Genomic DNA, 12,693 nt, shown 5'->3' on the forward strand with positions numbered 1-12,693 from the left:
ATGAATTATACTATTGATTAATAAATACATTAAGAAACATTGGCATCAAAACAAAATCATGTTAGTGGACATAACAAAACACAAACATCTGGCCCTTGTTCTTCTTCTGTTGATTCTTAAGACGGTTGTCCTCCATTAGAAGAATATAATATGTGTGAACAGTTAAAATCACTTGCAGTGCCTGAAAATTCTTTGTGAGTCAATGAAAAGGGAAAAGGTTCCTGAATGTGCCTTTTTAATCTAGAAACAGTTACATTTGCCTTTTTGTCTATACGACGATGACAACGTTCTGAACTGCAAAGATTCATTCAGACGTTAAAATTAACTTTTAGTCTGAAAACGCCTTCAGCACCAAAACCAAATAACTCCGTTCACATTTCAAAGCTCCGTTAGTGCCTGTTTTATTATCTGGAGATCCTGATTAGAACTCCAGATTAGAACTCTGACCTGAAGCGCAGATTCCTTTCAGTGTCGACGTCCTCTGTTCTCGTGACGGGACACAAGTCGTCCTGGAGGATTCAGCAGCTGGGCGGCTTCCTTTTGTTTTTAGGAGTAAATGTGAGTCTTTTATAAAGTCATCGGTCCTCACGAAACACAGGACTTAAGTGAATAAATGTGTAACTTTTAATTTTAATGAGGAATGTTTCTCATTAAAAGTGCTCTCTTCAATTATAAATCGTCATCTGTCTGAAATGTAAAAGGTTTTATTTTTGTGACTTTGATGTATTTTGTATTCTTGTCGTTTCAACGTGTTACTGGTCAGAAGTCTCATCCTGTTATCAGAGCTTGAGACCAATAAAGTTTATTCAAATATGTACTCAACATGTTCTGATGCTCTCAGGTCAGTTTGTATTTCAGCTTTCTACAGCTTTCCAACAACAACTCGTCTGTCTGACCGTCTCTCTTCTCACCTGTCTGTCTGTCTGTCTCACTCCTCATCTGTCTGTCTCTCTTCTCACCCGTCTGTCTCTCTCCTCACCAGTCTGTTCTACTCCTCACCAGTCTATCTCTCTCTCCTCACCAGTCTATCTCTCTCCTCACCAGTCTATCTCTCTCTCCTCACCAGTCTATCTCTCTCCTCACCAGTCTATCACTCCTCACCAGTCTATCACTCCTCACCCGTCTGTCTCTCTCCTCACCCATCTGTCTCTCTCCTCACCCGTCTGTCTCTCTCCTCACCCGTCTGTATCTCTCCTCACCCGTTTGTCTCTCTCTTCATCTGTCTGTCAGTGTCTATGTTTTGCAACATGACATATTTTGAAGACTCTCCAGGTAAATAGAGTAAAATATTAACGATACTAACAGAAATCAACATGAAACTTCACCAGTTTATTACTGACATTAATATGATTATTATTTGAATTACACGTTTTCTGAAATGTTATATTTAGATATGCAAATGAGGCGTTATCTAATGGTAACTTTTGGTAAATTTGGAAGAAATCTACAGAATTTAAATGTTTTCATTCCGCTAGAATGAAAGAGGATGCATCTATACATCTGATGCACAGGAGCTCATATTTCCTGCAGCAAGTGAACTAAACATTGACAGTAATTAAATACACTGAGGCGTCAACCTGCTGACCTTGGTGTGTGTGTGTGTGTGTGTGTGTGTGTGTGTGTTTTCATACTGTCAGTGTGAACTTTGACCCCTGCACCTGCTGTCAGGTGAGCAGAGCTGCTCATGCTGTAAATCCAAATGCTTCAAAGTTCACACACACACAGCTCATGGAAACACACACACACTTCTTCTATGGTAGCATTTGGTTCAGACAGAAACATTCTGACTGTATGTTGCTTTTTATTCTAACACGTCTTTGGATCTCTCACTCTGTCTGAGATTCTACAGCTGGAACAATAAAGCGAGTGGAAGGTAAGAAACTCCTCTCTGAGTGTTTGTGTGGAGTACATTAAACGTTTAAACAGTCGCTTTTCTTTTGTTTCTTTGTTCTTGTGCGTTTACATCTGCAGTATTTTCTGTTCTTACATGTTCTTAAATCTGCAGGATTAATCATCCTCAAGTTGTTCGAGTTTAAGATCTTTTTTATATAAATGAGAATCATAATAAAAGTCACATTATTCTTGAAATTTTAAAAGTTTGAAATGATCTCTTATAAGAAAATAGAAACAATTACTCAAAGATGATGATTGTTGAGGTGTTTGAACTGAAATGTTAATATACAAAGTAATAAAAGATCAATAAAAAGTAAAAACCCACACACACTGGCTACCAGGATTATGACAGCTCAGGTATTTTTATAGCAGTGTTGTGTTGAAGGTGTAACTGTTTCTATCGGCATACAGACCAATAACATTTTTATTTCTAACTGAACTAGACCAGATCAGATGACAGGTCACTAGACCGTCTAATCAGAAGAATCGCTGCAGGAAATACATTTTAATCTGAGTTTAGAGGTCTGAGATACAGCTTTTTTGTGGATATTTTTCCACCCCTGAAGTCAAGAATGAAGCATCTCAACAACTACCGCCCTGATTGCAGATAAGTCTGCTCCCTAGAGGATGAACCCCTATGATTTTGTGAACCTCTAACACCACCGTTACAACAATTCCTCCTTAAATGTCCTTTACTTAATTAATTAATATAAATATTTTCGTGAAATGTCCTGATCCCATTCCTGCTGCCCTGAGGATGAACCCTTCAGACTCCAGAAGGAGGACGAACCCATTCGACTTTAATGACTCCACAAACTTTTTTCTAGTGCCACCATTGGGACAAAATCTCAAATCAATGTTCCTTGAAATTCCTGATCTCATTCATGCTCCCCGGAGGATGAACCCTTTCATTTTTAATGACTCCATTATCTTTCTTGTAGCTCCACCATCAGGACAAAATCTCCCCTTTTAATGTCAAGATTTAAAGTACATTTTTGCGTGAAATATCCTGATCCCATTCTTGGGAAAAATGTATTTTATTTTAACAGTTATCCGGCGGGCCGAGCTGGACCCTGGCGGGCCGGCCTGCCATCCGTATGTTTGACAACCCTGCTTTAGATAAATGGAGCAGCAGTAATTGTAGTCCTTGATGGTTCTTACCTGAAGAACAACTATGCTAAGATTCATCATTCTGAATGTCCATTGGAACGTTTCTCTGTGTGCTTCCAGCCAATCAGGATGGAGGGCGAGGAGGACGGGGCGGGGCGAGTCAGAGAGCTGCAGGAGCAGAGGATGACAGTGCAGAAGAAAACCTTCACCAAGTGGATGAACAGCGTCTTCACAAAGAACGGGGTGAGACACATGAAGAAGAAAAAATGTGGTTTATTAAAACTAGTGAGAAGAAAAACAACGTACCTGTTGTGGTTTTATGAACACAAAACTATCTGTATATAACTGATACCACAAGAGGAAGTATGCATTCCTTTACTGCAGTAAAAGTACTAGTACCACAAGGTGGAAGAACTCCTCAACAAATAAAAGTCCTGCATTCAAAACCTCACTGAAGTAAAAGCATATAAGTAAAGTAAAAGTATTGATTGTTCTGATTGTTTTATTATTCCATCTGATGTTTCTGGACTAATGTCAAAAGTATAATATGTACCTCTGAGATATAGTACAGTAAAAAGTACAGTATGTACCCCTGACATGTAGTACAGTAAAAAGTGCAATATGTACCTCTGGGACGTACACCTTCCTTAAAATTGTACATGCAGCACTTGAGTAAATGTATTTAGGTCTGCATTCAAGGTGGTTACAGTGATAATAATACTAATGACGCTGCCTTCATGCTGTGATTCAACACCAAACACTCCGACGATGTGGAAACATAGCAACACTAAACAGGATCAGACGCTTTACTTTGAAAATCCAGTGCTGACACACTGAGATACAAAGTAATGTTAGACCAACTTTTAAATGAAAGACAGGAGATCTATATCAATTAACAAAGTGATTGTCACATTGAAACAAAATAAATGAGAATGTTTGTCTTTACAATAAGATAGAGGTATTGTGATGATGTCATTGTTATTCCTCCTGCCATCTGTGTTTAATGTGATCTATCAGCTCCAATACAAACGCAGAGGAATCATCAGTCATGATAAAAGACACAGCTGCTGGTCCCGGTTTGACAGATTCCAGTCGGTTCTCGTGTGTTCTGGGTTTGATTCTGTATGTTTTCTCTAATAACTGGACGCCAGCTGTTGGCTGAACTCTGAGGCCCACCGCTGCTCCTCATTCTCAGAATTCCTGTGGGATTTCAGCGGGGTGGCAGTGCCGAGAGAAAAATGTGTTTCCTCCACACTGAGGTTGTGTCCTCTGGAATATTTATGGGTGGTAACTTAAGTAATGTAAAGAAATAATGTGGGGTTTAACAAATAACAGTTTATTGAAAAAATATTTTGGTACTTTCGTTATTATCAAAGTTTTCTTTAAGTATATGAAATAAATATAATTAAATACTGCAGAACTCTATAATTGTTCTGTTGAAATACTCTTTGCTCCATGTTGGAAGAGTACTATTGTCTAAAACATTGTACTGTATATGGTGGCATTTACATTTCCCTTCTTTTGAACCAAAACCAGGAAAGCAGACAAATAAATCCACATCATTTTGACCATACATTATATTTTGATATTACCATAAAAAATCCCTATTATTACATTAATATACATACTATATTACAATATATTATTGTTGTAATATATATTCCGGCCACCGGGGGCAGCACTGAGCTTGCTGCCGCATGCGGCACAGGGTTGAGGAAGAATCCCCTGCGCCATATTTTAATGAACTTGATTGTGTTGATCTTAATAATTGTAGTTATCTGTCTGTCGGAGTAAAATCATCTTCCTGACGTCCACTTTTTCCTGCCTGTCTTTTCTCCGGTGGGTCTGAATTTCTTCTAATGTCAGCTAACCTGCTGTTAACTAACCTACTGTTAACTGACCTAGGTTACTGTTACTGTTAGCTAACCTAACCTACTGCTAACTTAGCTAACACTACCATTAGGACTATAGCCTTACTACTGTCAACTTACCTACTGTCAACTAACCTACTGTTAACTAACCTAGGTTACTGTTACTGTTAGCTAACCTAACCTACTGTCAACTTAGCTAACACTACCAGTAGGACTATAGCCTTACTACTGTTAACTTACCTACTGTTAACTAACCTAGGTCACTGTTACTGTTCGCTAACCTAACCTACTGTTAACTTAGCTAACGCTACCATTAGGACTAGCCTTAATACTATCAACTTACCTACTGTTAGCTAACTTTCCGGTAACTAACAAACTGTTAGCTAGCGTTAACCTTCTGTTAACTAACCTAACAAGCTACTGTTACTGTTAGGTAACCTAACTTACTGTTAACTTAGCTAACGCTACCATTAGGACTAACCTAGCTACTGTCAATTCACCTACTGTTAGCTAGTGTTAACCTTCTGTTAACTAACCTACTGTTAAAACTAACATAATAACTTACCTACGGTTACCATTAACTAACCTAACCTACTGTTAACTTAGCAAACACTACCTTACTACTGTCAACTTACCTACTGTTAGCTAACCTTCTGTTAACTAACCTACTGTTAGCTAGCGTTAACCTTATGTTAACTAACCTACTGTTAGCTAACCTAACCTACTGTTAACTTAGCTAATGCTCCCATTATGACTAACCTAGCTACTGTCAACTTACCTACCATTAGCTAGCGTTAACTTTCTGATGGACAAACAATGATGGAGATCAAGACTCTAACAAAGAGTTCAGATCAACAACGTTGAATTAATTAATTAACTGTAGTCTCGTCTTTAAAACAGTTGACAGTGTGAATGATGCTCGAAACGTTCATGTGAACTATTTCTATTTTATTTATTAATTTCTTAGTCCTATACCAAAGCAACATAGTGTATTAATTGTAAACTAACCTAGTGTTACTGTTAGCTAAACTAACCTACTTTTAACTGAGTTAGCTACCATTAGGACTAACCTACTGCCAACCTACCTAGGTTACTGTTACTGTTAGCCAACCAATGTAAATGTTAGCTAACCTACGGTTAACTTAGCTACCGTTAGCTAACATCTTCTAAAGGCTAGGGCCAGGTAAACCTTACATATTCACGCCTAAATAAATTATAATTTTGTTGACTAATGTAAGTCAACAAAGTCATTTTCTAACATCTGAGGTACTTGTACTTTACTCAAATGTTTCCATCAAAGTAAACACAAAGCATGTACTTTTACTACACTTTTGTATCTGACAAGCTAATTACTGTTTGCGATTCAGAGATTGAGATTTTTACAAAATAAGATGAATTATATAGTTAGTTAATATTAACTATTTAAACGCAATTCAAATGAGCCCAATACTATTCCAATTATATAATGTATTTCAGATGAAATGATAAATTGATTAATCCTTGTTTGACATTTATTGTAATGCTTCTCAGTTTTTTCCCAATCTCCATTTTCTGATATCAAACTTTTGATGGAGAAACTCGATAGATCGGAAAGAGAATTTTAAAATAGTTCTTAGTTGCAGGTCTGTTTTATGCTTTAGTAGACTTCATGCTTATTATTATTATTATTATTTTTTTTTTTTAATATAATATATTTTTAGTTAAAGGTAATGAACCCTGAGTAACAATGTTATCTGCATGACAACAGGAAATAAAATCAAGGTATTTCTATAAAACGCTGTTCAGATAGCACAGCTTCCTGTTTCATGACAGAGAGAAATCCTACAGCTCAGAGTTACACCCAAACGCATCACTCCAGGCATCAGTTTAAGCTTTTTACTGCCAAATGTCTCAATGATCCATTAAAGATTTCCTGCTGATGGACAAACAATGATGGAGATTAAGACTCTAACAAAGAGTTCAGATCAACAAGGTTGAATTAATTAATTAACTGTAGTCTCGTCTTTAAAACAGTCGACAGTGTGAATGATGCTCGAAACGTTCATGTGAACTACTTCTATTTTATTTATTTATTTCTTGGTCCTACACCAAAGCAACATAGTGTATTAATTGTAGTTATATCTTGACTGTTTATCCTTTTTTTAATGGTTGCAACAAAGGAGAATAATTAACTGATTATAACAATAATAATAATACAAAAACAAAAAGGTGTAATAGTGAAAAGGGAAAAAATAAATAAAACAGAAATATATTCACATTAAACTAATTATGGACGTTTAGGGTTTAATGTAAAAGATCCAACTTTCCCATATTTTCAAATATTGTCCTGTTTCAGTCTGATGGAGGTGGTGAATTATTTCCATACTTTATATACAAAATAATATACGTCCAATCAAAGAAAAATATTTAGTACAATTTTTGAGACATTTATCTCCATTGTATGAAAGCCAAAATCATATTTCAGGCCAAAATAAATGTTAAAACTAAATTATGTTTTTCAAATGACATGTTCAAAGCCGAACCGTGGAAGGGTTGAGGACCTGGTCCGGAGGTCACGGAGGTCAAAAGAGCTGCATGAAGACATGATGGACTTTCTGCTGGAGCTGTAGCTCGTAAAAAGTATAAAACCTGAACTGACACGCCTGTTATTGGGAGGAAGTTGTCCACTTGACGAGCTGCTCTTAGCTGTAAGATGTTACCTGACCTGCTGATAACCAGGATGTCCTGAAGCAGACTGGGCGGAGACATTATGTAACACACTTCAGGGGGAAGAAACACTTTAGGGGAAATTATCTTTCTAACTTTGAACTTCCTGATCAAAGTCAACGAGCTGTAAACATGTCTCCTCACATAGTAAATATGAGGTGGAAGAAGTATTTTTATCCTTTTACTGTACCAATCTATTCATGTTAAAATACTCCGTCACAAGAGCAAGTCTTGTGTTAAGTCTTGTGATATTTTTAAAGGATGAATGGATGAAAGCTGAAACCGTGTTCTTCACCTCCTGCAGGAGAAGGTGGAGCTGACGGACGTTTACACCGAGCTGAAGACCGGAGTCGCCCTCATCCGTCTGCTGGAGCTCATCTCCAGGGAGACGCTGCCTCCGCCCAGCCGCCGCAAACTGAGAGTCCACTGTCTGGAGAACAACAGCATCGCCATCGGCTTCCTCAAAACCAAGGTACCGCACCTGTGGTCATTGAGAGTCCTAAGGTACCTCCCCTGTTAGGGTCATTGAGAGTCCTAGAAACCAAGGTACCTTACCTGTTTGTGTCATTAAGAGCACTAGAAACCAAGGTACCTCACCTGTTAGGGTCATTAAGAGCACTAAAAACCAAGGTACCTCACCTGTTAGGGTCATTAAGAGCACTAAAAACCAAGGTACCTCACCTGTTAGGTCATTAAGAGCCCTAGAAACCAAGGTACCTCACCTGTTAGGGTCATTAAGAGCCCTAGAAACCAAGGTACCTCAGCTGTTGAATGTACTTTTGGTCTATTTATTGCATGGAATTTGTCTCCATCTTGTGTTCATGTTTACTCATTACAGATGTTATTTTGACTCAAAAGCGACTGACAGATGCATTTAGCAGAAATCTAATCTAATCTAGCAACTCAGACGGCACTAAAGATTTTAGAAAATATAAATAAATAAACATAAGATCTAATGTGTTCTTTGTTTTAGTTTTGCAGCAAATCCATAAACGGACACAAACCAATCACTGTCTCTCCCATCAGATTCGAGTGGATCTGATTGGTCCAGAGAACGTGGTGGACGGGGACCGTACGCTGATCCTGGGTCTGCTGTGGATCATCATCCTCAGGTTCCAGATTGGACCCATCAACCTGGAGGAGGTAGGGAATCACTGCTTTCTCTCCTTTTCTTCCTTTTTTACTTCTTATTCCTTCTTTCCTTAATCTTTTATTTATTTATCTTACTTACTTTCCTTCTTTCCTCCTCCTAAGTCCTTTTTCTTTCTTCCTTTCTTTGCCTCCCTCTCCATTCCTCACCTTGACCTTGTCCTCCTCTTGTCTTCTTGTATATCTTCTCCATCTTTTTCTTTCTTTTACTTCTTTTACTTCCTTTTTCCCTCTCCTCTTTTCCTTTTCTCTTTCTCTCACTTCCTTTCCTTTTCTCTCCTCCTTTCCTTCTTTCTTTGTTTCCTTCTTTGGATCTCTTTTCCTTGTCTACTCTCTCCTCTCCTTCTTTCTATCTTTTCCCTTCCTCTTACTTCGATTCTTTGTCTTTATTGTTTCCTTCTCTCCTCTTCTGTCCATTTTTCCTCCTCCTGTTTCCTTCTTTCCATCTTTTTCTTTCTTCTCACTCTTCCTTTCCTTTCTTTGTCTTGTCTTTCTCCTCCTCAGGCGCGAGGAGGCAGTGTGGCTCATCGCTCGGCGAAGGAGGCTCTGCTGATCTGGTGTCAGAGGAAAACGTCAGGTTATGACGGCGTTGACGTGCGCGACTTCTCTTCCAGCTGGAGGAGCGGACTGTCCTTCAACGCCCTCATCCACGCACACCGGTAACACACACACACACACACACACACACACACACACACACACACACACACACACACACACACACACACACACACACTTTTCTATTCTCCATCCAATCTATTCTATCCTCTCTCTCTCTCTCTCTCTCACTCTCACTCTCACTCTCTATCTCTGTCTGTCTGTCCGTCTCTCTCTCTCTCTCTCAATCCCAGGCCTGACCTTTTTGACTACCGCCGTCTCCATGCCGACGACCCCCGCCGTAACCTGGAGCACGCCTTCTCCGTGGCGGAGCGAGAGTTTGGGATCATGCAGCTGCTGGAGGTGGAGGACATGGTGGTGCTCCACCCGGACGAGCGGTCCATCATGACCTACGTGTCCCTGTACTACCACTACTTCTCCAAGATGAAGCAGGGACAGACCATCCAGAAGAGACTCGCCAAGGTCTGAGCGCTGCTGCCCGTCACGTGCACAGTACACGTCACATGCTTAGTACACGTCACATGCTTAGTACACGTCACATGCACTGTACACGTCACATGCAAAGTACACGCCACAGTACTAGTTCACATGCACAATACACGTCACATGCACAGTATACGTCACATGCTTAGTACACGTCACATGCACAGTACACGTCACATGCAAAGTACATGCCACAGTACTAGTTCACATGCACAGTACATGTCACATGTATATTACACATCACATGCACAGTACACGGCACATGCACAGTACACGCTGCAGTACTAGTTCACATGCACAGTACACGTCACATGAACAGTACACATCACATGCACAGTACACGTCACATGCACAGTACACACTGCAGTACTAGTACTACTACTGTACCCATGTACTGTATTACTACTGCACCCCAGTATTGGAGTATTTCCACATAGTTTTACTGCACTATGTTACTCTGACCGCTGTTGTTACATAGACTATCCGAGATGAAACCAGCTGATCCCCAAAAGACAGAACTCGTCACTTCGTTCTATTTAAATGTAATTACTATTACTAATACAAAAATTGAAATCATTTAAGTGCGAGGACCAAAAAGTATTTACCTATTTCACAAAACAAAAGCAAATATTAGATAGAAGACAAAAAACATTTTGGGATGATTTAAATACATTTTAGTTGATAGATGTTTTTTGTATTTGACTGTCTTTTAATATTTCAGTGTAAATCAAATACCTAATATGATGACAAAGTTCAGAGAAGTATAAACATGCTTACATGCATACTATAAAAAAATATGTACAATATATCTGTTTTTAGGTTGAAAGAACGGCACAGTTTTTTGCTGGAATGTGCAAAAGTCCAAGATATGAGGTATAAATAATGTGCCTTATTATGTATATGTATGTATGTATGTATGTATGTAGTAGTACTAGTGGTACCAGAGGAGGTTCTGGACATCTGCTGCCTCGATGTCACAGAGAGACACAAACGGTCCAAACCGTGGACTCTTCTGTCCTCTGAAGGCTGCCGTAGGAACGGCAGCAGCAGTCAGATTAACACACACACACACACACACACACACACACACACACACACACACACACACACACACACACACACACACACACACACACACAAGGTAACTGTAACTTGAAGGTAGAAACGTTCACTACCTGCAGTCCTTCTGCCGGCTCACTCACATCACCACCTCTTCTAATCAGCCAGTCAACCAGGATTACTGCTGGATTAGATTGACCTGCGGAAAGAGCGACAGCAACACTGTGGAGGAAACATTCAGAACATTCAGTGTTAATACTTAAACTCCCTTTAATTTGATTATACTGACATTCTTTTATTTTTCAATGCAGGAACACAGAGTATTTTCACCTTGTAGTGTTAGTACTTTTACCTGTAACGTCTGTCTGTGGGACTAATGTTCATGTGGTCAGGTGACCGTGGAACATCTCTATCCGGTGTCGTTGATTGTGGGCGGGGCTTCTGGCACTAAGCTCCTCAGATCAGATCCCAGTCTGAGACGCTGCAGCAGAAACATTCCCAGAGCGGACGGCTGCAGAAGCTTCACACCTTTACCTGCTGTTTGCTCAGAGAAACAGGAAGAAGAGTTCAGTCTGGTTCTGCTCAGTCAATGCTAAATTACCCATTCCACTGGATTCAAGAGGCCCTTCATGTGTTTGTAGTTGTTCGTGTCTCTGTTGGCTTGCTGGAAAGTGTTTCTCTTCTTTGTGACCGAGAACAGACGCTGCTAAAAGATTATCCAATGTGTGGATCAATAAACCACTGACCTGTCGTGATGGTTGGAGCTCTCGCGGTTTTGGTGGTTTGTACTCATGTAGCAGGTAAACCAGGTGTGTTGCCTGGGCTCAGCAACCAGCCTTCAAGGTTTTCCGTAGTGGGGGATTCCAGGTGTGTCCAGGTGTGTCCAGGTGTGCAGAGGTTTGGACAAAGGCTTTCCAGGTCTGTATTGGTGCTAAAGGTATGCCAGGTGTGTCGTGGGTATTTAGAAACATCCCTAGCAGACATAATGTGGGCACCAGGTGCATTCCAGGTTCGTTAGAGGTTTCCAAAAAGACTTTTCAGGCTTGAAGCGGCTTTAGCAAGTGTGTTTCAGGTGTGGTCAAGGTATCTAGAAGCATCTCCAGCAGTTATACTGTATGCACCAGGTGTCCAGGTATGTTTGAGGTTTCGACAAAAACAGTTGGTCTTGAATTGTTGACAACAGGTGTATGAGTTGTGTAAATGTGTGGTCAAGGTATCTAAAAGCATTTTCAGCAGGTATATTGTCGGCAACAGGTGTGTTCCAGATGTGACGAAGATACCTAGAAGCATCATCAGTACCTGGTATGTTGAGAATTATGTGACGTGACTTCCTGGGTGCTACACTGTCAGTACCAGGTGTGCCCATGTTTACCTGTGTCTCAGGTGTGTCAAAGACTAAAGGTGATGGGTGTAAAGACTGTGCTCCAGGTATATCAAGGTGTTCGTCTCGGTCACGTGTCGTAGGTGTCATTAGCGGTTAAGTATGTCATTGGGAGGAAGTCTCAGTGGTCGGTGGTTGAAGAAGCAGTTCAGGACAGAATCCTCCACCAGGTGCCACAACAAGGTGTGTTACCTGTCTCTCCAGCAGCATCCGGGTAACTCCTCAAAACCCTCTCAAGTATCAAGTGAGGTTCCTCAGGGATCGATCTCGGTGCCACTGTCTGTGGTTGGTCTGCACATCTGTGCTGATCACACTCGGCCTCATATGGTTCCGCCTGATCAGGTGACACAGGATCAATTAATGCTCTTTCTTTGTTCGATGCTTTCGTGTCAAAAAATGTTTTACCATATTTCAGTCAAGTTA

At 40.1% G+C, this 12,693-nt stretch overlaps 1 protein-coding gene across 1 annotated transcript in view; it reads left to right on the forward strand.

Moving 5' to 3' along the window:
• Positions 1–3,132: 3,132 nt before the first annotated feature.
• The window catches only part of sptbn5 (spectrin, beta, non-erythrocytic 5), a gene marked incomplete at both ends in the record, with an annotated part of 61,866 nt that continues 52,305 nt past the window's right edge, over positions 3,133–12,693 (forward strand). The window contains 5 exons of the mRNA XM_079223437.1: positions 3,133–3,246; positions 7,885–8,052; positions 8,607–8,723; positions 9,234–9,388; positions 9,581–9,809. Of these exons, the coding sequence (XP_079079563.1) occupies positions 3,133–3,246; positions 7,885–8,052; positions 8,607–8,723; positions 9,234–9,388; positions 9,581–9,809 (783 nt within the window). The remainder of the gene's footprint in view (positions 3,247–7,884; positions 8,053–8,606; positions 8,724–9,233; positions 9,389–9,580; positions 9,810–12,693) is intronic.

This window comes from Taurulus bubalis (assembly GCF_910589615.1).
Source record: "Taurulus bubalis genome assembly, chromosome: 1".
Classification (NCBI taxonomy): domain Eukaryota; kingdom Metazoa; phylum Chordata; class Actinopteri; order Perciformes; family Cottidae; genus Taurulus; species Taurulus bubalis.